The sequence below is a fragment of the Pholis gunnellus genome (genome assembly GCF_910591455.1).
Source record: "Pholis gunnellus genome assembly, chromosome: 16".
Taxonomy (NCBI): Eukaryota; Metazoa; Chordata; class Actinopteri; order Perciformes; family Pholidae; genus Pholis; species Pholis gunnellus.
Window position 1 is genome coordinate 8355706 of NC_136543.1, and position 21501 is coordinate 8377206.

General features: G+C 41.6%; 4 protein-coding genes across 7 annotated transcripts in view; 3 read left to right on the forward strand and 1 right to left on the reverse strand.

Annotated features, from left to right (window-relative positions):
* Positions 1-1862, reverse strand: part of akap9 (A kinase (PRKA) anchor protein 9) — a 59925-nt gene extending 58063 nt beyond the window's left edge. For all 3 annotated transcript variants that reach the window (XM_079175896.1, XM_079175895.1, XM_079175894.1), the window contains exon 1: positions 1673-1862. In XM_079175896.1, the coding sequence (XP_079032022.1) occupies positions 1673-1720 (48 nt within the window). In that variant the 5' untranslated portion in view covers positions 1721-1862. The remainder of the gene's footprint in view (positions 1-1672) is intronic.
* Positions 1863-5608: 3746 nt separating this feature from the next.
* Positions 5609-7882, forward strand: mterf1 (mitochondrial transcription termination factor 1). Its single transcript, XM_079176685.1, has 2 exons — positions 5609-5679; positions 6218-7882. The coding sequence occupies exon 2, from the start codon at positions 6245-6247 to the stop codon at positions 7406-7408; it is 1164 nt and encodes a 387-aa protein (XP_079032811.1). The 5' UTR covers positions 5609-5679; positions 6218-6244; the 3' UTR covers positions 7409-7882.
* Positions 7883-8191: 309 nt separating this feature from the next.
* Positions 8192-14123, forward strand: dus3l (dihydrouridine synthase 3-like). Its single transcript, XM_079176391.1, has 16 exons — positions 8192-8441; positions 8671-8781; positions 9580-9850; positions 9941-10292; positions 10608-10684; positions 10796-10891; positions 10968-11009; positions 11166-11318; positions 11438-11554; positions 11799-11864; positions 12000-12110; positions 12537-12633; positions 12805-12880; positions 13314-13502; positions 13621-13749; positions 13850-14123. Coding segments are annotated over exons 1-16 (1962 nt in total). The 5' UTR covers positions 8192-8439; the 3' UTR covers positions 13923-14123.
* A 1243-nt stretch (positions 14124-15366) lies between these two features.
* Positions 15367-21218, forward strand: cndp2 (carnosine dipeptidase 2). Of its 2 annotated transcripts, none has more exons than XM_079176604.1 (12): positions 15367-15486; positions 15962-16039; positions 16258-16401; positions 16496-16658; positions 17869-17957; positions 19055-19255; positions 19377-19461; positions 19568-19728; positions 19827-19991; positions 20263-20404; positions 20634-20781; positions 21032-21218. In XM_079176604.1, exons 2-12 carry the CDS (start codon positions 15980-15982, stop codon positions 21096-21098), a joined length of 1425 nt encoding a protein of 474 aa, XP_079032730.1. In that variant the 5' UTR covers positions 15367-15486; positions 15962-15979; the 3' UTR covers positions 21099-21218. The 2 variants fall into 2 exon arrangements, with proteins under 2 accessions (XP_079032730.1, XP_079032729.1); XM_079176603.1 differs by having other exon boundaries at positions 15409-15534.
* Positions 21219-21501: the final 283 nt, after the last annotated feature.

The window sequence follows — 21501 nt, forward strand, 5'->3', positions numbered from 1 at the left end:
ATAACAGCCGCTAATCCCGATAACGCCGTTCGTCCATTTATTTCTAAAACAGCTCGTTTGAATATTTCCCCTTTGTTTGGAAGTTTAGAGAGGCCGTTTGTCAAGTCAGCATCTTCCCATAGATCAACTTGGACTCAATCCAAGCTTCCAAGCTTCATTGTGACTTTGTGAGGCTATATTAGAACCAATAATAAAGCCCTGGACATCCCTGCTAACCATTATAAATGTGTTATTCAGAGAAATATCTTGTGATGTCTCACCCCTGTGTGTGAGGGCATGGTGACATAGTACTGTGTGAACATTTAAAAAAAAAAAAAAAAAGCAAACCCTCCTGCAGCACAGAGGGGTCTTTTATAAAACAAAATGCCAAAGCCATAACCAGGGAGACAGATGGTGGTTTTCACGGTCCGCTGTGCTAACCCTAAAAGCCAGAGCAGCAGCTCCAATTTGACACCGGGAGTGACAAAAAGAGACACCAGACAACCTATTAGATGCAACTCTGCAGTGTCGGGATGGAAAGAGTTTGGACCTTTTCAAGTCCACCTGAAAGAAATCATTCGTATTCTCAATATCCAACGTTTTGCCAATGTTTATAGGGAATAACAGCTGGACAAACACTGCAATATTAACAGTTGTATAGCGAGTGATTTGTGAATTATAGTGATGATTTTTGTACCATGATGAGGCTATCACGATTAATTCTACAATCACGAGATTGTTACACCGACCAAATGTGTGTTGTATTGATTTCCTTTCTCTGTTGCACATAAGCTTGATCCAATGAGCCACATGTCTTGAGGGTGTTATTGTCATACTGTACACTTATCTATTGAATACCCAAAAGTGGAGGTTGCCACATTACTTCTCGTTAAGATCTCATAACCAAGATGTTTGGGTTATAAGATATCATTAGCAGAGCTACCGCAAGGTCATGCAGTACCTCACCAGGCAGAGCCACAAAAGGGGAGTTAGCAGAGCTCGGACAGAGCAGTGCACCATTCATTTCATTGCAATTTTCAACATAAAAACCCTACAAAATTAAAGAGGACATCATTCCAGGTTTACAAGGCCAGCTTAAGGATAGCATGGTCCTGTTGTAGCAACTGTGTTTTACATCGGTCACTGTAGGGGTGGGGGTTGTCCTCCTGACCCAAATGTTGATGCTGCTGATTGATAGCGCCATGAATGTAGCACAAGTGTGGCATGTGGGGCAGTGTTTCCTGAAGCCAGTGGGGATATGTGTCATGTAAATCCTGTTACACCAGCCTCACCTCAGGTAGCTTTTACAAGCCTCTCGTAACGACGTCCCGCCTGACTCGCGGGGTGGTTAAGTTAGCACTGTGTGCACACGTTTCAGAAAACTACAATGAAACACTGCTTTAACGTTAGACATGCAGCATGACAAAGGAGTCTGTGGCTAGCAGTGGCTAACTATGCTAACAGCCCGGCGAGCCAAACCCCCCCCCCCCCCCCCCCACCTCCACACCCGGCTGTCAGAGCAGGGCGCATGTTTGGTGGGACTGACAGCTGAGAGGGGCAGAAGAAGAAGGGGAGGGCGCCCCAAAAACAGCTGACAGACCCTGCCGCGAGGAAAGAAGTTGTCGACAACATGGATTTACTACTTTACATCAATGATAGTTATGCTAACACCCAAAAAAACTGAGAATCCTACCTTTGCTTTGCCGGCCTCCAGCTTCTTTTGCCTCTCCTCGTCTTCCATCACCGCGGTCCCTGTGGCTGAAACAAGAGGGAGACTGCTTCATGCGAAATATCGGCAAGAAAAATCTAAAAACTAACGGTTTAATGTGTGTCTCGTCCGGCTTCCTTGCTGCCTGCCAGTCGCCTTTTACTAAGTGCAGTCTCCTTGTTGGTAGTCCGCCGCCATGTTTTCCACGTAAACATGAGACCCAACTATGATGACGTCGAGTAGGTAGCTTCACAGCCACGCCCCCTGGCATTCCACCAGTGTTGCCTTCAAGTGCTGTCAGAAATGTCGTAATTACTTCAGATAACAACGTTCACCAACCCAGTGCTACAGTTTTAGCAGCGGTAGGAGATAATTAGACCTTAAAAATAGCAATACCATGGTACAAAAGTGTTTTACTACAGATAAGATAACATAACATAACATAATCCTTTATTAGTCCCGCAGCGGGGAAATGTACAGGATTACAGCAGCATACAGTGTAGTACAAAGAGACATTGTAAAACAAATTTATTAATTATGAAATTGCAATATTCTGAGTGTTATATTTCTAAAACATTTTAATAAGTTACTATTATTGATGAATAAACGTGTAAGCAGCATTTTGATGTTAAGGCGAGGCTCATTTGAACCACTTTACATATTGTTTAGTATTTTGATATAACAATCCAGCATGCTCTTAGTTACATTCCACCACTTTAGCCTAAACAGTTTAAACAAACCACATGGCGCTGTTATTTTTGTTATATTTAATTTGTCTTTTCTCATATTTTGATCTATGAGGTTTGGAAGAAAATCTGAATTTATAGAGGCAATAAAGACATGTCAGAATCCTTTTATGTCTTGATGTGCAGTACTTTTCTCAATAATCATTAATGACATCATCAAGACATCTAATGGTTTTCATAATGCTTTTATGTCCGAATCCTGCTCAAAACGTCTGCTCAGTTTCTATGGTAACGGGAGGAGAGAGCCGTCCCAGTTGAGATGTTTCGTTTTTAATACTAGATATTTTCACTTCAAGGCTGTAATTCTTTTCTTCTTCTAATAAACACGTCAGCCATCAGCTCACATTTTACAGCATGGCACTTGATTGGGCTATTCTGAGCACATCTCAAACAACAGTGGCGTACACTTTGAAAAGGAAACATTTGAGCCTCCTTCAGTGGGACAGCAGGTAACACGATAGCATCAGCTTCTAGGACAGATAAAGGACACAATGTCCAATATCTAATTTACAGACAGACTCCAAGTGAAACGTATTATTAGTAGTTTATATATCATTAGAACTGGTTATGTGGTATATTATATCTGTTCTGCAAACATGTTCAGAATACAACTGACAGACTGAACTGTAACTTCAGTTCACTTCATTCATTCATTCTTCTACATAAATTGCTTTACAAATTGGAAATGTAGGCCGTAGATTTGAGAGATTCTGAAGTCATTTGTTTCTATTTAAAGTCTCCTTTTTTAATTCATGTATATTGTTTTTTGTTGTTTGTTTTGTCAAGTATTAAAGCAAAAAACTATAGCCCGCAAATAAATCAATAATAATACAAATAAACTTAGCGATTTCTTTATTAGGACCAAATTCCCCACCGTAACTTCGCCCTGCAGAGGTAACAATTTGTTTTTGGAGAGATTACAGTTTCTGATTTTAGATACTAGTTAACTAAAGTTTAACCTTTATTCCCCCATAAACATACAAATTATCTTGAGTCTAAGAAAATGTGAAGCTTGTGTAATGTATGTGTATTTGTCAAATGTAAACTCAACTCCTGGTCCTTAAAAACATCCAAACTCACGGAAATCAGACAATGTTTGCCCTCAAACAAAGATACCAACATGCAACAGTTTCCCCTGCTTCTTCCAAACATGTAAAACATACCAGCAGCAGCAGGAGAGGATGCTCTGTGTCTTCGGCTGACAGGAGCCGAGCAGCTGATAGTCTGGCAGATTTTGAATTCCACCCATCTTCTTTTAGACATTCTTACCAATTTGATCCCACCTGTGGACACTCGCTGTGCAGGAACCACAGCGCATTTGAAAGTTTCGACAGTTTCTGAATTATTGATTTACTGAAGGAGTACTGTGTCAGCAGTTACCTAAGCAACTTTACCAAGTGGACCACAACAAATGGACCTGGACAGAAATCCATTTAATATTAAAAACACTACAGCAGACACATCTCTGAGTGGAAGGAGAGCTACTCAGTTGCCAGTTTATTAGGTACACTAATCTGAAGTTTATCCAGTTTAAACAACAGCCATAGAATATAATAGAACCGTAAATGGAGTGAACTACATAATAGAAACCCTTCTAAATACTATTGAAACACTATCCATCTAGAGCAGTTCCAACAAAAGATATGGTATAGATACAGTCCTGCAATATCCATTTGCTCTTGCGTTGTGCTATTTCAATGACACAAAAATAGAAATGGAATGAACCAGTTACTTGGAGATGAGAAAAAAGTCCTTCATCAGGATAAACCTATACGCTCAATAGCATTTCTGTTCCTTTCTGCTATTTGGCGTACAAGTCTTTTAAAATGTTGTTGGCGGTGTCTTGTAAACCCATGTGGCGTCAGCCAAATGTCCAGCATGACGTGGCAGTAAAAACAAACTTGCTATTAGACTGCTTCATAGTTTTAGCTGCGTGTACATATTAATTGAGCAACCTAATGTGAGGTATGGCCGTGGAGGCAGCAATAAGCTATAGTGTGCAAAAGATGAAAGATATATGAATTGTCTCAGTGTCGGAGCAAATTCAGCCTTCTTTCTAATGCCTTTTTTTCTCTGATTGGATCAAACAGAAACATTGGCCATAAGAGCTGCTCTCTATCACATCATTATGCAAACACAGGCTGAAGTGCTTTGGACAAGTGCGAGAAAAGTGGAACTGTGTCTGGTAATGACAAATAAACCGTGTAGATGACTGAGACGAAATGAAACTGAGACCCCTATCATGGAGGAAGCTGTTTTCACTAAAACACCACGCTCACTTCAATCTAAGAGCAGCGTGGTGAAAGCTCATATGCATAATGAAGATATCGCTGTGCTCTATTAAAATATTCATGAGTGGTGGGACTCATCAGTAAAGAGAGGCAATGGGTCAGATGGTTTTTCAGTGCGAAGCTGTCAGCCACAACACATGGCAAACGTGCTGTTCTACCTCATGGGCATACAAGGACGTCAGCTGTGTGTTTGGCACAAATTAAGTATTAATGCCTGAAACAAACCGTCCAGTATACCATTTTTTATTTTTTCTAATTACACTGAAAACAGTAAGCTGTCCACGTAGCATAATAACGCTATGAACAGACTTGAAAATCTCATTATAAATGACTGAATGCATTATACTTTTTGTGCACAATGAAATTATACAGGGTCCTACCTTTATATTGTTTCTGTCAATTTGGTAGTTTTAACAACTTAAATAGGAGTTAACCTTTAACATATGCAAACAAATTAATAAATGTTGATTTTTTTTAAGGCTGATTCCAGCAAATATTATTAAATCAAATTAAAATACAATTAAAGTATTTATTATAGCTTCATATAATTGAAACGTTTATTGAATTGATAGTATGAGAAGAAAATAATCATAATAAAATATAAAATCCTGCTTTCTGTCCTGAAACCTATTATTATTATTATTATTATTATTATTATTATTATTATTAACTTACTATTGAGTGTATCCTATGACAGGTAGAAATGTGTAAACGTTAATTTAAAGTAATTTGCTGCTATCTTCTAACCATAGGTTAAAAATGAGCAGAGAGTGCTTTTAAACTCCAAACCGCTAGGTGGTGGTAATTAGCCAATAGTCGTCTGGATTATTTTATTCTCGGACGATAAAATCTCGCGAGAAGACGTTCACGTTTCCGCTTTTATACTTTCACGGTGAGAAATGCCTAACGCCTCACCACCACAATGTTGGTGGAAAAAAGAAACCAAAAGTATATGGTAAGTGTTTTTATATAGTTTCTACAAAATAGCTATGGATTGAGACATTGATAAATTGATAATTAACTGTAACGTTACAGTTACGAGCTGACCTGGTCTTTCTATTGAGTCATTTAACGACGAATAAAGTCTCAACAGTTGAATATTTAACGTTAAAGTAACGATGAATTCGTCTGCGACCTACCGACAGACTTCATTCAGTTAGTCGTACTGTTTATCACTTAAATGTTAGCTTGTAAATAAGAATACGACGGTTCCTGTGTCAGGTTTAACATTAACGTTACCAGTTTCCCTCACAGTTAACATACATTTACGAGCTTGTATAGAATATATGCAATATATATGAGTGATATATCAACACTGCAGTGGTGTCATAAGTAACCTTCCAGATTCAGAGTATATGTATGTATGTATGTATGTATGTATGTATGTATGTATGTATGTATGTATGTATGTATGTATGTATGTATGTATGTATGTATGAGTTTTGTTTGTTTGACCACATTATTTATCAGATAAATGTTTATTTTTCCTTCAGGTCCACTGAAACTGGCCCTCATTAAAAATGGCAGCAGCAGCTGGAGTGAGAGCTCTCCTCAGCTTTCACCGATCGGTGACGTTGCAGCGCAGCTTTGGACACATTCCGGCTCAGTTGGCGTCAACCTTCCTTCCCAGGGGCCTTTGCAGCTCCCCTGCAAAAAGCAGTGAGCCAAAGCCGCCGGTGACCACAGAGAATGAATCTCTGCTGGAGAATCTAAATCTCATGGGAGTTGACGTGAAGATGGCACGCCAGCGTCAGCCTGGGGTGCTTCGTAAAGTATTCACTAATGAGCAAGGGCTCGCGAGGTTCCTGCAAGGTAAAGGCGCCAGCCGCAGAGTAATCGCCAGCATCATATCCCGTTACCCGCGCGCCATCACCCGCTCGATTGAGCACCTGGAACAGCGCTGGGAGCTGTGGAGAGACATCTTCAAGACCGATGGAGAAATTGTGAGCATCCTGGATCGCTCACCAGAGTCCTTCTTCCGGTCCAGTGATAACGGGAACTTGAAGAAGAACATAGCTTTTCTGACTTCGCTGGGACTGAACACCAAAGACCTCCATCGGCTGCTGAGCACGGCCCCGCGGACGTTCTCCAACAGTTTGGAGCTCAACAGGCAGATGGTGGAGTTTCTGGAAGACATCTGCGCTGAACTCGGCGGGACGAATCCGGAGCAGTTTCCCAAATCCGTCATATCCAGAAACCTTTACATTCTCATCCGAAGCACGAAGAGAGTCAAGGCGAACATCGATATCCTGAGAGCTTCGCTGAAGTTGAGCAATTCAGAAATGCTTACTCTTCTTCAAGGCCCCGGGGCAGAAATACTGGATCTTTCCAACGAATATTTGAAAAAGAATTTCAACAGTCTCCGGGACAGGATGGTTTCACTTGGCTGTCGGAATGCTGACATAAAGAAACTAATCCTCAGCTATCCAATGGTTCTGTACATTGGGACGGACACGCTGAGCTCTAAACTGGACTGTCTCCTCAGAGGAGGAATAACAATGAAGCAAATACTGGAAAAGCCCAAAGTGTTAGACTACAGCACAGAGAACATTACAGCGCGACTCGGGGAGCTTCAGAGAGTGGGCTACGACTTCAGGAAGAATGGCATCAACGTCCTGGACTCCAGCCGGAAGCGGTTTGATGCAAAGATAGAAAGACTCAGTGCTGCACCAGAAACTGAATGACACTGTATTATGATGTTGCATAATGGTATGATGCTGCTTTTACCTGAGCTTTGCTTCACGGCAGTCATTTTTTCCTTCAAGTAGTAATTAGAATATGATTTCTGACTTTTTTGTTTCAATAAATCTGGTAGGGCTACAACGACAATCATTTTATTGTGGATGAATCGGCCGAATACTTTTCTTGATTAATAATGTCTCTAAAATAAAATCACAATTTCCTATTCTCCCAAGGTCACATTTCAAATTTGTTGTTTTGGCCAACCAACAATCCAAAACCACAACAATATTGTATTTACTATCACAGAAGGCAGCAAAACTAAAACAATGGATCATCTCTCAGTTTCTGCATAATTTCCTGCATCTTTAATTAAGCTTTGTAGACAACTTAATATGCATGTGAATTATTTTTTTACTTGGTCAAAGATGTATAAATTACATGTTCGAATTCATGTGAGGATGCAATCTTAAAATAAAGGTGATCTCCAAAAAAGATGACTAAATGTTCTAATTCTATTTTCATAAATATATAATTACTGAATATAATTTTTAGTTTTATTTATATATATATATATATATATATATATATATATATATATATATATCATTTATATACTGAAACATGTCATGTATATTCAATTAAATGTAATCTGATTACATTTGATCCCTGGACTACCAGTAGAATTCATTACGAGCTGCGTTACGCGGAACTAATGTTTGTCAGACGTCCGCACTGTACACCACGGACTTTACCAAACTGTAGCACAACTGCCTCCCCATGCAGTTGTATTGTTGCTGCATGTTGGGGTGTGAGACAGAAGTGTAATCCACGTTTACTGTAATCGTTTAATATTGACTTTTGACTTTTTTTAAATAAATTGGCGTCAAAATACATCAGCAAGCAAGCGGTTAGTTGACTGTTCGCTTCAGCAGCCTGTAAGTTAGCGGTTAGCTTGATAGCAGGGTTAGGTTCCAGCAAAGCATGCTACAGTAACAGAGCGTTGGCTGTTTATCTTGGCAACTTGGATAATAAAATGTAAGTAACTCCACGAATTGTAATTAAATTCAACCAGACAGGCAGCCAGGGAGTTAAATGGAGTGGCTTCACCTGACGTTGAGTCAACTCGTATGAATGAAATATGCAGTACAGAGTATTTCTGACATAACGTTATCCCTCGACCAGGAAGGAAGATCAATAGCTCTTCGGTTAAGCGGTGCGTTAGTTAGTGAGATTCAAAGTGATAATCTGATGTACATTTTTACAGGGAAAAGGATTTGGAGAAAGCCTGTGAAGGTGTGATGGAAAGAGCAGCAGAGGAAACGGTTGAAAAGAGGACAAGTGTAGCTGTGAAGGGTGAAGCTGCCCTCAAGCCACAGTAAGTAACTAGCTATTTAATACATGGTGGAGATCACTGCACACACTCTCAGTTGTTTGGTGCAAGAGTCTCGATTCAGACAGCTGGTGTGACATCATCCACACAGCTGCCAAAACTCTGAACGTCAAGATCTCCCTGTCCTGCATCACATCTTGCCCGTCAGCTCCCTCTTCACCACGACGGTTCATTTTAACGCTTGTATCAAAGCTGACGTCACTCCAGCCTGCCTCCCGTTCTCGTGCTCCATCTTGTCCTCGTTGGTATACCTAGAGATGCCCTACACTTGGGGTAGAAACTGGTTCCAACCCTGATTAGAGTGATCCACTTTTTCCCTGCAGAGTAGCATGGACTCATAGATTGCACGCTGCTCTGTCTGATGGAGCCAACAGAGCTACACAAAAGGGACAAAAACGCTTAGCAGCTGTAGTGAATGCGCTTGACTTCTTGCACAGAGTATGTTCTTAGCTATCGCTCTAAGGATTGGCTGGTCCACATCAGTAGCCATTCTTATAATTGTACCATTATGTGGTAATAGAGCGGGAAATGTCACAAAACATTCTTCTCTGTTATGACAATCAAGGTGGCCTTTACTGTCTCCGGTCTCACATCTCATTGGTATACAAATAGAAACAGCTTTGCCAAACTAAGGCGCTGTGTCAAATTGCATAGACATTACACACTGTTACAGATTAATTATGCAGGACGTTGATGTTGCACTTTTCCACACAATAGTCGTGTAGTACCCGTGTTGTATGGTAAGTCATTACATTTCTTTTTTTCCCCTTCTTGTATTTGCAGATTCCTGACCACCAAAGATAAATTTCATGGGTTTGTAGACTCTGAGTGGCGGGGCCCAAAGGGGGAAAAGGCCAGCGATGGTGACAAAGTAGAGGAGACGAAGGCGACCTCTGTTGAGGAACCTGAAACAAAAAAGCTCAAACTAGACCCCGGGGAGGGGAATAAGAGCGGCAAACCAGACGGTAAACGCATTCGGGGACAGAATAAGTCACGGCCACACACAAAGCCCAACGCCTATGATGAAAAACGACTGTGTCTCTCAGTCATTCAGGTATGGAACTCTAACCGACCATTCACAAAGTGCCCTTCAGTCGCTATGTCAGCTGACAGTCATTGTCGTGACTTTTCCCATCCAATGCAGGACAACCGGGAATGTCCCTTTGGAGACAAATGCCGCTTTCACCACGACGTAGCCGAGTACTTGGCAACCAAGCCCGCCGACATCGGGGAGAGCTGCTACCTCTACGACACGTTCGGAAAGTGCGGCTACGGCTTCTCCTGCCGCTACGCCATGGCGCACACGACACCTGACTTCAAAACCATGGTGAACGCCGAACTACTGAAGGCCAACGAGGGCCGGACGCCGGTGAAGAACAGCCTCAGTAAAGACCTGCAGATTCGTCTGAGGAAGCGCACGGTGACATTCGAGAAGTCAGAAGAGTACCTGAAAATACTTTCCGACAACAAAGAGAAAAGAGAACAGCAAGGGAACGGTAAGACGCAATACACACTTATTACGTGATCTGTTGGCAGTGCAAATGTCCTTCAGGAATATTCATATTCTGCCAGTGTTTCTGCTAAGAATGAAGCTGTCGCTCGTTCTTGTTCTACGAGCGGTTTGAAATTATACCGACACAGAAGTGCAGTAATCAGCAGTGAAAAGGAAGTGTCTCTGAAGTGGGTCTCTGTGGCACTTGTTGGAGCTTTCATTTAATCAGCTCATCTCATCTCATTTGGGCAACATGCATTTCATTTCTTTGTCCCCTGAGTTGAGCGGTTGATAATTCAGTTTTCTGACACACTCTTAGGTGATACTCGTGCAGCTGAGTTACCTGCAGATCCAACAGGAGGGGAGCAGCAGGCGTCTACTGAGGCTGAAGCCCAGGTACACATGTCTACTCTACTACTACTACTACTACCTCTTCTAAAGGGGTATGTGTGTTGCGTGGCATTTTAGAAGTATGTTTTTTTTTTTACGCGTTTGCTCTGTGACCAGCTCCAGGCCGGCCCAGATAAACAGCCTCCAGTGAAGACGGTCGGGCCTCTCACTGATGTAGACGTCATCAAGTTGCGCCTGTGTGAGAGGAAACAGGTAACCATCTCTCCTCCAAGATGATTTAAAAATAACCCAAGGAACATCATGTAATCCCCTTTTCTCTGCGTTCAAGGTGGACTTTCAAGACAAGCTCTACCTCGCTCCTCTAACAACTGTAAGTACAGGCAGACTGAATCGAGTGTGTTATTGATGTAGTTAAATGCTGCCCAACAAATCTAATTGGAGTTAAAATGTCACTCTATAGAACCCAGTAACACACCAAACGGATACATTTTCGACCTGACTCAATAAATTCCGTCTCTTTCCTCAGTGTGGAAATCTGCCTTTCCGTCGCGTGTGCAAGCGCTTCGGAGCTGACATCACCTGCGGGGAGATGGCCATGTGCACCAACCTGCTGCAGGGCCAGCAGTCAGAGTGGGCCCTCCTGAAGCGCCACGAAAGCGAAGATGTTTTTGGCGTGCAGGTGATGTCGTCATAGATTGTTGAGACTCCTCGGAGCTGTTGAATTGCTTTTGTTCACGTTGTCTTTAAACGCGAGAGTGAAGGCGGCCTCAGTTCTGAAGTCCTTATTGTGTTCTCCAGGTGGAGGGCTGCTTCCCCGACACCATGACGAGGTGCGCAGAGCTCATCAACAGCAACATCGATGTCGACTTTGTGGACATCAACTCCGGATGCCCCATTGACCTCGTCTACAAGAAGGTAAACATCACAGGCGGTTAAACCATGTTCTTCTACAGTGGTTGAGATCAATAGACAAAAAGAAAAAAGATAAGCGTGCTGGTAAACACGGGAGGCCATGTGGGGTGAATTAAATGGCGCTGTGATGAGTGAGAGCTTTACACTCAGACAGACGTTTGTGTGTAATAATTGAGTGTATAAAGCAATATTACGCATGAACTTGTCACTGACTAACAGATGGTGTTTGTTTACTTTCCCTCATCAGGGCGGAGGCTGCGGCTTGATGACTCGCACCAGAAAGTTTGAACAGATAATCAAGGGAATGAACTATGTACGTGTCTGAAAATACTGTCATAATTTAATATGTATAGTATGCAAGTGTTAAAGTAGTTTTTAATAATCCATCCAGGAAAATGTTTTCCACAAAGTTTAAGGATGAATGAGAATGTTTTCTTTCCTCCTGAAGGTCCTTGACGTCCCTTTAACAGTCAAGATCCGCACCGGTGTTCAGGAGAAGTGCAACGTCGCACACAAACTCATCCCAGAGATGAAGAAGTGGGACGTCTCCATGATCACGGTAAGTCTTGTGTAAAAGCAGCACAACTATAAAAAGAGGCATGGGTGTAAAAAGGTATTGACCCACACCATGCGTTTAATTAAAATCATATTTAATACAGTCGCAGCATGAGTCGAGGAATACATGAACACTATGGAAGTCAAACTGAGTCTCATTTCCAGTAGTGTCTTTTAAGACCATGTGGGGTGGACACCTCTCCAGAATGCATTGTTTGAGCACCAGATATGACTGTTTATCAAACTTTTTACTCTTGTTAAATGTGTGTCCATGTCATCCTATCAAAGATTCATCAGCGAGATGTTTTTCCAAGCCCCTTGTTTGTTTAATTTTTTGTCAGTGCATAATACTTTTTCCTCCTCCGTTGTCGTTTTCCGAGTCCATTTCAAAGTGTGATGACACACCACTGACGCTGTAGTTTTCTTACAGTTGCACGGCCGATCCAAAGAGCAGCGCTACACTAAGTCGGCTGACTGGGACTACATCAACACCTGTTCCAAGCTGGCTAGTCCTGTCCCGCTGTTTGGTATGTGAATTCTGTTTACCAAAGATTTTAGCTGCGTTACAGTTCAATACTATCACACTAACAAACTCCCTCTGAGGTGTAGAAAACTATATATATCATGCACAGGCTGTGGAAGAGTCATTATTTGTTGGTGATGAGGTGACCTGTGGTGACCTGTGTTTATTGTCTCAGGTAATGGAGACATACTGTCCTATGAAGACGCCATGAAAGCAAGAGAGACTGGAGTTTCTGGCATTATGATTGCAAGGTTGGTGCCACTTTTTCAGTACAGACAAATGAATGGAAACACCGATGTAAATGTCACATTATTTTGTGGTCTACGACAGCTATTCTCAACCACTGGGCAGTGGGCCCCAGAGCGCTATCTAGTGGACAGTGAGTTAATGTGAAATGGATCGATTAGATTAAAAAAAAAAAGACATTTTTGGGGTAGAGACAAACATGTTTAGCTACTGTTAGCTAGCTACGTTTTGAAATTGTCAGAGTTAAGGCTGACAGCTAATTTGCTCTATAGCTGCATTATACCTTTTTTTGTGATTGTAATGATTCTGTTGTTTTTTCGTAGGTGGTGTTTCTGTTATTTCATGTGCTTTCTTACTTTTACAATAACTTAGAGCACAGTAATCTTTCTCTATTTAACGAGTTATCTTTGTGGTGAACTTGAACTTTTGTCTCTTCAGGGGTGCTCTCATTAAGCCCTGGATCTTCACTGAAATAAAGGAGAACAGACACTGGGACATCTCGTCCACTGAGCGACTGGACGTCCTCCGGGATTTCAGCAACTTCGGTCTGGAGCACTGGGGCTCCGACACTCGAGGTGTGGAGAAGACGCGCACCTTCATGCTGGAGTGGCTCTCCTTCATGTGCAGGTGAGGCAACAACACGACACTGCAGTATATTTCTTCTGCTAATAACAAGAAATATTCATGACTTGCCATTTGATCCAGAAACACACTTATTATTGTAGTACTATCTCTTGTCTCTCAGATATATTCCAGTAGGCCTGTTGGAACGGGTGCCTCAGAAGATCAACGAGAGACCTCCGTTCTACCTGGGCAGGAACTACCTGGAGTCACTAATGGCCAGTCAACATGTTGGGGACTGGGTCAGGATTAGGTGAGCAGGAAACCATTTTTAAACCATCAAGCTACACTCTGAATAACTGCTAAATTGATGTATTTACTGATTATAATATCTTACTTTTCCCCCTCTCCAGTGAAATGCTACTTGGACCGGTACCATCGAATTTCAACTTCTTGCCCAAACATCGAGCCAATGCCTACAAATGATTTTCTCTTTCTCTGACTGAATATTCAGGCCTTTTGATTTGTTTGTTTGTTTTTATTTGCTCCAGAGAATATGATTTAAAGAAAGAGAATCTATTGTTTTTAATGATTAAGATTTTTGGGGAGTCTGTTCATTCGACCTGTGGTGCAGTAGTACAATGCATGGGGTGTTTGTGTACTTGAAATATATGCAATAAAGTCTTTTGCCACACGAAGATATTTCTTTTTCTTTTATTATGCTTGTGATTATTTTAAATCGGCCATTATGGAAAATAATTAAAACTGACAGAAAAGTCCAGTAATGCTCTGTGAAATACATTATGTGGAAAAAAAGGATAAAAACACAAGTTTACTCATTTTGCTTTGATATAAAATTGAGCCACAGTCGGTGGGAATAATTCTGTTAATGAGATCATATATAAGATCATACAGTATACTTAAAAACAAGACACAAATGGTACAAATATATGTATATACACATTAGAGATACACAGTATATATACATATAGATTTTTATTAGGTACAACTGTAAAATATAATGCAATACTCCATACCAGTATGACGCATGAAATATGTTTTTTACACAGAGTCAAAGAAGTGTTGAGTCTACTTTTGGAGATGGAGAGTAGGTGCTTTGCATTTAATGTATTTTAATGTTTTGTTTGATTGATAAAAACATGTTTGGACCAAGTTAATACGTTTAAAATATATATATATATATATATATATATTATTCATATTTCATGACTGAAAATTACATTCAGAGTAACAGTCAGTTAGAAAACATGTGTGCACATATATTTAAGCCTAATTTGTATTTCGCGCGGCCAGCTTTTTATTCACATAATTGATGTCCACGATATAATACAGTTTTGGTCCATTAATTCATTTTAAAAGAGCTGTAACTTCTCAGGATGGCAGCTGATCGACGAAACTCAACAAAACCAATGGCCCTCAAATAATTAATGAAAGTGTGTTCACTGTCAGTAGGTTGTTGCAATGTCTTCATTGACATAAATAATTGTTACTGTTACTTCCCAGTCAGATTCATATTACAAAATGTAATAATCATATATCAACCCTTTATTGATCCGCAGGGGGAAATTCACAAGCTACCAGCAGTAGTGTACAAAGTAATGTTTAATTATGTACACATTAATGCACAATAAACCAATAATAAAATGTCCTCTACATTATCACTAAATGGTCCTACTAAAAGTATATTATGATGTTAATACTATTGTGCTTTTAAATACATGCTTTTTACTTGTAGTACTACTTCCACCACTGTTGCACCTGATTTGTAAACGTACGTAGATTCGACAGAGAGGGTCGCTCTCCCCCCTCAACTGTTTCTGGTTCTCATGGACGATCATGACACAGCATCTGCAGCTGACCCACAATCCTTTGCGCCTTGAAAACAATCAAACAGCCACTACTGACGTCCACTGATGTGAGGAAGGCTCACCGCCCTCTTGTTATTTCGTGCGTGGAAGAAAATATTAGCAAGTTCCAACGTTACAGCCGCGTGTCAACGTCATTAGGAAACACAGGAAGTGTCTGTCAGGTGAGAAGAGACACGTGTGCACATCAGCTGTCCGTGAATAAACGCGAAGTGAGTTCTCATAACTGACCGAGTGGACTTAATGCATCTCTGTGCGATTCAGAAATGAACAGAGCATTTAGCCCGTTAGCGTTTGAGTAGTTATAATGAGGTTTTCATGCACATTCTTCCAAGTGACCCTTCTGCTGTAATGGGACCTTTTTGCAACTTTCTACCACGTGCCTGCTTTTCTGTTAATAAAAACGAGAAGATGCATGAAGTAGCAGCTGTGACAAAAAGTTTCAAAACTGTCACCAACTCAACTTCCTGATCTGAAACTTGCTCTTCTGACTCTGCATGCATGACTGAAGGGGGTACACATAGTGCATTGCTCAGCAGGTTTGCAGCAGGGCGTGGTTTTGTTTTATTTTCTTCCTCTCATAAGACAGCAAAGGGCTGAAGGTTGACTCTCACTCCGCTCTGCCTTGTGAACCCTCAGCTCCTGTCGCCGGACAAGATGGCTCATCTCAAAGCACTTTTCAAGTATGTGGACGAACACCAGGATCTGTACGTGCAGGTAAGCTCATCCTGAGGGAAGTGTTGTACGACCTCTTGCTGTTACAGTCAAATGTCTGTCTTCACGTGATCACAGTGCTAAGACACATTCGCTCCGGCTCCACTTCATAGTTTTAAATGGAGCTTTAAACCAAACGTGAGCCTCAAACGTTTCAAACCTTTGCCCATGTTTATCCAGACAGCATTAACTTGTATGTGAATCTTGCTCGGTGTCCCCAGCGTCTTGCAGACTGGGTCGCAGTCCCGAGTGTGTCTGCTTGGCCAGAGAAGCGCGGGGAGATCAAGAAGATGATGGAGATGGCCGCCAAGGACATCGAGAAGCTGGGGGGAACAGTGGAGATGGTGGACATCGGCACACAGAAGGTGTGTGCTGTTGCACTGTTAATGTTTGGACTTCATCACTAGCAATCCTTGAACCTGTACTAAAAATGTCGGCTGTTTTTGTTTGTGCGTGCAGCTTCCCTCTGGAGAGGAGATCCCTCTGCCGCCTATCGTCCTGGGGAGTTTGGGGTCGGACCCGGGCAAGAAGACCGTGTGTATCTACGGCCACCTGGATGTCCAGCCGGCTAGCATTGACGATGGCTGGGACACAGAGCCGTTCACTCTGGTGGAGAAAGACGGTGAGAGCAAGAAGTGTTTTGTTTCTGTTTCAATATGACACGGAAAGTTTTGTCAGTAAGAAACAAAAGGGATCTATTGCAAGTTATTGCAGCAGAACGGAATGCTGTTTTGGCATGTAAGACGAGACGCGAAGAGGTTGACTTTATGAGATCGATGTTTGATGTGAGGATTACATAACCTTCTTTTTCCAGCGTGGCAACAATATGGTGTCACTTTGCACTGAAATAAATGACCAACTTGTCCTGCGGAGACAGAAACAAAGAGGACAGTTAAAGGAAAACCGAGTTTAACTGAGCCGTGACGGAGCTGCAGAATCAAATGAAACTGGCCATTTAGTATCTGGGAAGATATCGAAAGCTCTGCACACAACTATTACATGAAACTCTTTCTTTGGAGAGCAGAGAGGTCGTTTTTTACTCGTCATTACTTAAATGTGACGTCTTGTTTAAATGCTCTTTGAGCTTTTATCAGCTTTGTACTTTTGATCATGTCACAGTTTGCAGCACTTTACCAAAGTCCAGCCCAGTAGCGTCGCGCTCTTAATCTTGTCTTATCTGCAAACCTCACAGGTCTAGTTGAGCAAGTGCAGGTGTGTTTAACAAGAAGACATTCAGCTTCACGGAAGCCTAAATGGCTCAAGTGAAACATTTTATCTCATAAATGTAATACAAGATGATAGATGTTTAGTCATCGTCTGACTCGGCAGCTGTTACTTAGCATCTTTAAAGCCTATACAATGATGCAAATGTTATCTCTGAAGGTCAGATCTTTTTTTTTTTTAACCTTTTTACTTTATTCTTTTTTTAGTGCTAATAATTCCAAAACCCAAAAGGTCTCGTGTGCCTTCTGGTGAAAGTCAGCTGACAGAAAGTCCCACATCCACTTCCTCTCGTCTCCTTCCTGTCTGCTCAGCTCTGATCTTTCTTGCTTATGTCATGATTTACTATCCAGTTGTGTAGTTGCTAGACTTTAACTCGCACTGTTCATTGTGTGAAAGGGTTCCTAAACTTTGCTGGTACTACTAGCAAGTAACTTGGAATAAGAGAATACATTAATAATGTTTTTCTTATTGCGTTACATGTATAACTTTGCCTAGACAACGTAAATTCATAAGCTTTTTTTTTTTTTTTTTCTACAAATAAAAACATAATAACTACAATAAAATAAAGAGCCAAGACTTTAAACTAAAACACAGTTTTCTCTTTGCAGGTAAGCTCTACGGAAGAGGCTCGACTGATGACAAGGGTCCAGTGTTGGCCTGGTTTAACTGCATTGAGGCCCACCAGAAGCTCCAGCAGGTGAAGTTCCCACCACCGTTTTCTTCTCTCACTTATGGAATCTTTCTTTACCCTTTTATTTCCTCTTAACAAGTTTATTGTGTGCACCAAAAGTGAAAAGCTACTTGGTAATAAACCATATTCTGACTCAGTGGGCACATATTGATTTTAGGGACAACAAATAGTTCCCAGGGTTAGAGTTGACAAAACCACAACTGCATTGTCCAGTTGACAGTAATACGTCGTGCTTCAAGAAATCAAACCAGCGAGGCCGAGGTCCTCCTTGTGGCACTGACGCAGCCACATCTCCTGAGAACAACCATTGTTCAACAAGGACCAGACCTCTGTCACAAGACAGCCGGTATCATTGATGATGGTGTCGCATCAACCTGGTTTGTTTTATGTTCTTCTTATTCATGACTTGCCAAATTGGGTGCGGTTGAACGGTGATGGGAAACAACCGAACGGATCAGAATTAACCAGCAGGAATGTTGCTTGGAATGTGGAAATATGCCGATGTGGTTTTATGATCAGAACACTGTTTGGCATTTATAGAAGGAGAGTGGAATAATAATTGAATCATTAAATCCATCTGTCACGAACATTCACAGAGACTACGTTATGCTCAAAGCCGTATATTTGTTTTTCTGTGGCAACAATAATAATAATACAGAATCTTGTTGAATTACTGTACAGTATTGCTTTTGGAGTTGTGATGAGGAGTGGTTTTCCAAAATGTCTAGAAATTCATTCTCTCTGTATCTCTGCTGATTCTGCAAATTGCCCGTTGATCGTTTTGAGAGCCGTCAGCACGAGAGGTGGTCAAAGGTCTCTGGATAGAAATCGGTACTCGCGTCTTATCCAGCCGTCACTTAATGATTAAACCAAGTCACGTCACCGCGCGCGTCGTTTTGAATAACGTTCACGTCTCTCTGAAACGGCTTGTCTGAGGGAAATATCACAGCGACACGCTGTAAGGAGCTTCAGTCAACAATCCCAGGATCTACTCTATGATCAATATCAAAGTTATTTTCTCAACGAAAGGGTCGGATGGTTTTGTGCGCTCTTTCAACTCCGGTTCAAACTGATCTTTTCTCCCCTTATCTCACTTCCTGCAGGAGCTTCCCATCAACATCAAATTCTGCTTCGAGGGGATGGAGGAGTCTGGATCTGAGGGCCTGGATGAACTGGTGTTTGCACGAAAAGACACCTTCTTAAAAGACGTGGACTACGTCTGCATCTCCGACAACTATTGGCTCGGCAAGACCAAACCCTGCATCACCTACGGTCTGAGAGGAATCTGCTACTTCTTCGCTGAGGTGATTGAATTCTTAGCGTAATCACTTAAGCTGCAGCAACAACCAAACCTAGTTCTATAGTGATGCAGCTCTTCCAGCACAACACAAATGTCATGTGTTTTTTTTTTGTGTTAATTTAAAGGTGAAATGCGGCGACAAGGACCTGCACTCAGGGGTGTTCGGTGGCTCTGTTCATGAAGCCATGACCGACCTGATTGCACTCATGGGCAAGTGATGCTGATATTTGAGCCACAATCTCGTAAAGCTAGTTTTGAGTCTTTGACGTTTTCAGCTGTGTTTTTTAAAATCTTTTGCTTGCGTCTCTCTAAACAGGCACCCTCTTAGACGGGAAGGGGAAGATTTTGATTCCTGGGATAAGCGATGACGTGGCCGCTGTGACGGATGACGAGAAAAAGCTGTATGAGAAAATAGAGTTTGACTTGCATGAATACTGCAAAGACGTCGGAGTGGGACAGCTACTGCACGACACCAAGGCAAGGCATTGATTTCTGTCGTCACTCAAACAGACATTACATTACTGCGTGGTAAGTCGTGGTCTTTTTAAGTGTTCTCTTCTCCTTTTGTCCTGTAGGAGAAAATCCTGATGCACCGCTGGAGGTATCCATCTCTGTCTCTTCACGGTATTGAGGGCGCTTTCTCTGAAACAGGAGCCAAGACTGTGATCCCCCGCAAGGTCATCGGCAAGTTCTCCATCCGCCTCGTCCCCGACATGGACCCCGAAGTGGTGGAGAAGCAGGTAGACCCGGAAATATCGTAACACCCGTTCTACTGCTTCCACAGCCACATTTACATTCAGGAACATTATAGAAACATTTCAAACTGTGCCCATTATGTAATCCAACAGGAGATAAAAACACAATATATATCCAAGTTTCTGAAGGTAATATTCAAATGAGGGTTTTGAAACTGACGCTGAATCAACATGAAAAAGAAAGACGTTTTGTTTTGAGTCACTCGAGCCTGGACCTAGGCTGTCATTCATGTTTTTTTGTTTTTTCTCCATCAAGGTTATCGATCATCTGCAGAAGAAGTTTGCTGAACTGGGAAGCCCCAACAAGCTGAATGTGAACATGGGCCACGGAGCCAAGGCCTGGGTCGCTGACTTCAACCACCCACACTACATGGCAGGTCGAAAGGCCATGAAGACAGGTACAGAGACGTATATAGTGAAAGGATCAGTTCACTCAAAACACATACTCCTACTTAGACCCACTGTTATCTAATTATGTTGATAGTTTCGGTTTCATATGATGATTTTCATATAATGTCATCTGATCTCTGATTCCTATTAATGGTTAAAGACAAAAACGGTGTAGAGATTTAGTTTCCCAGTCATATTGACTATTCTCTCCATGTTCTCCTCCTTGCTGTGCCAAAGTCTTTGGTGTGGAGCCTGACCTGACTCGTGAGGGTGGAAGCATCCCCGTCACCCTGACCTTCCAGGAGGCCACAGGACGTAACGTCATGCTGCTGCCTCTTGGATCCTCTGATGATGGAGCTCACTCACAGAACGAGAAGCTCAACAGGTACGTCACAGTCACTTCCTCGTTTTCCTTGTTAAGTACTGTCTGTCTGCCACATTTTGTTGTTCTGTTGAATTTAGTGATCAAGTACCGAATTAAGTTCTTCAACCCAAAAGTTATAATTTAAGTGAGATGCAACAACTTGAATTCTTCATGAGTGATCTTAACGATGGACCTTTTTGTTATGTTTGTAATAAAGACAAGTATTCACCGGTTAATTAAGCTCATCACTGTTTTATCTTTCCACTTTCAGAATCAACTACATTCAGGGGACCAAGATGCTCGGCGCATACTTCCACGAGGTCTCCCTGCTGAAATGAAGTGATGTCTCATTATGACAAATATAAAATATGTCCATCCTCACTATCACGGTTCTGATTTATCTTGCAGCAGTTTTATACCCAATCCCCCCCGACAATAAACGTTTTTCTTTGTTACTATTTGTTGTCCTTTTTCATTAATGCATTGAGTTTAGTGTTGCTGTGATGCACTGCATCACTTACAGCTTGCAATAACCCATAATGTCATTGGGTTTAGAAAATTATTTATTTTCTGTTAGTCTGTATTTTGTATCTAGTGAAGTAGTGATTAAGCAAGTATTTAATGTGTTCAAGGCCTCACTGATAATAGACCAACAAAAAGACCTGTGATTACAGCGCTACAGATGTTTCTGTACAGGCCAACATTAGTTGAGAGTTAATTTATGAAAACTGAACAAAACTT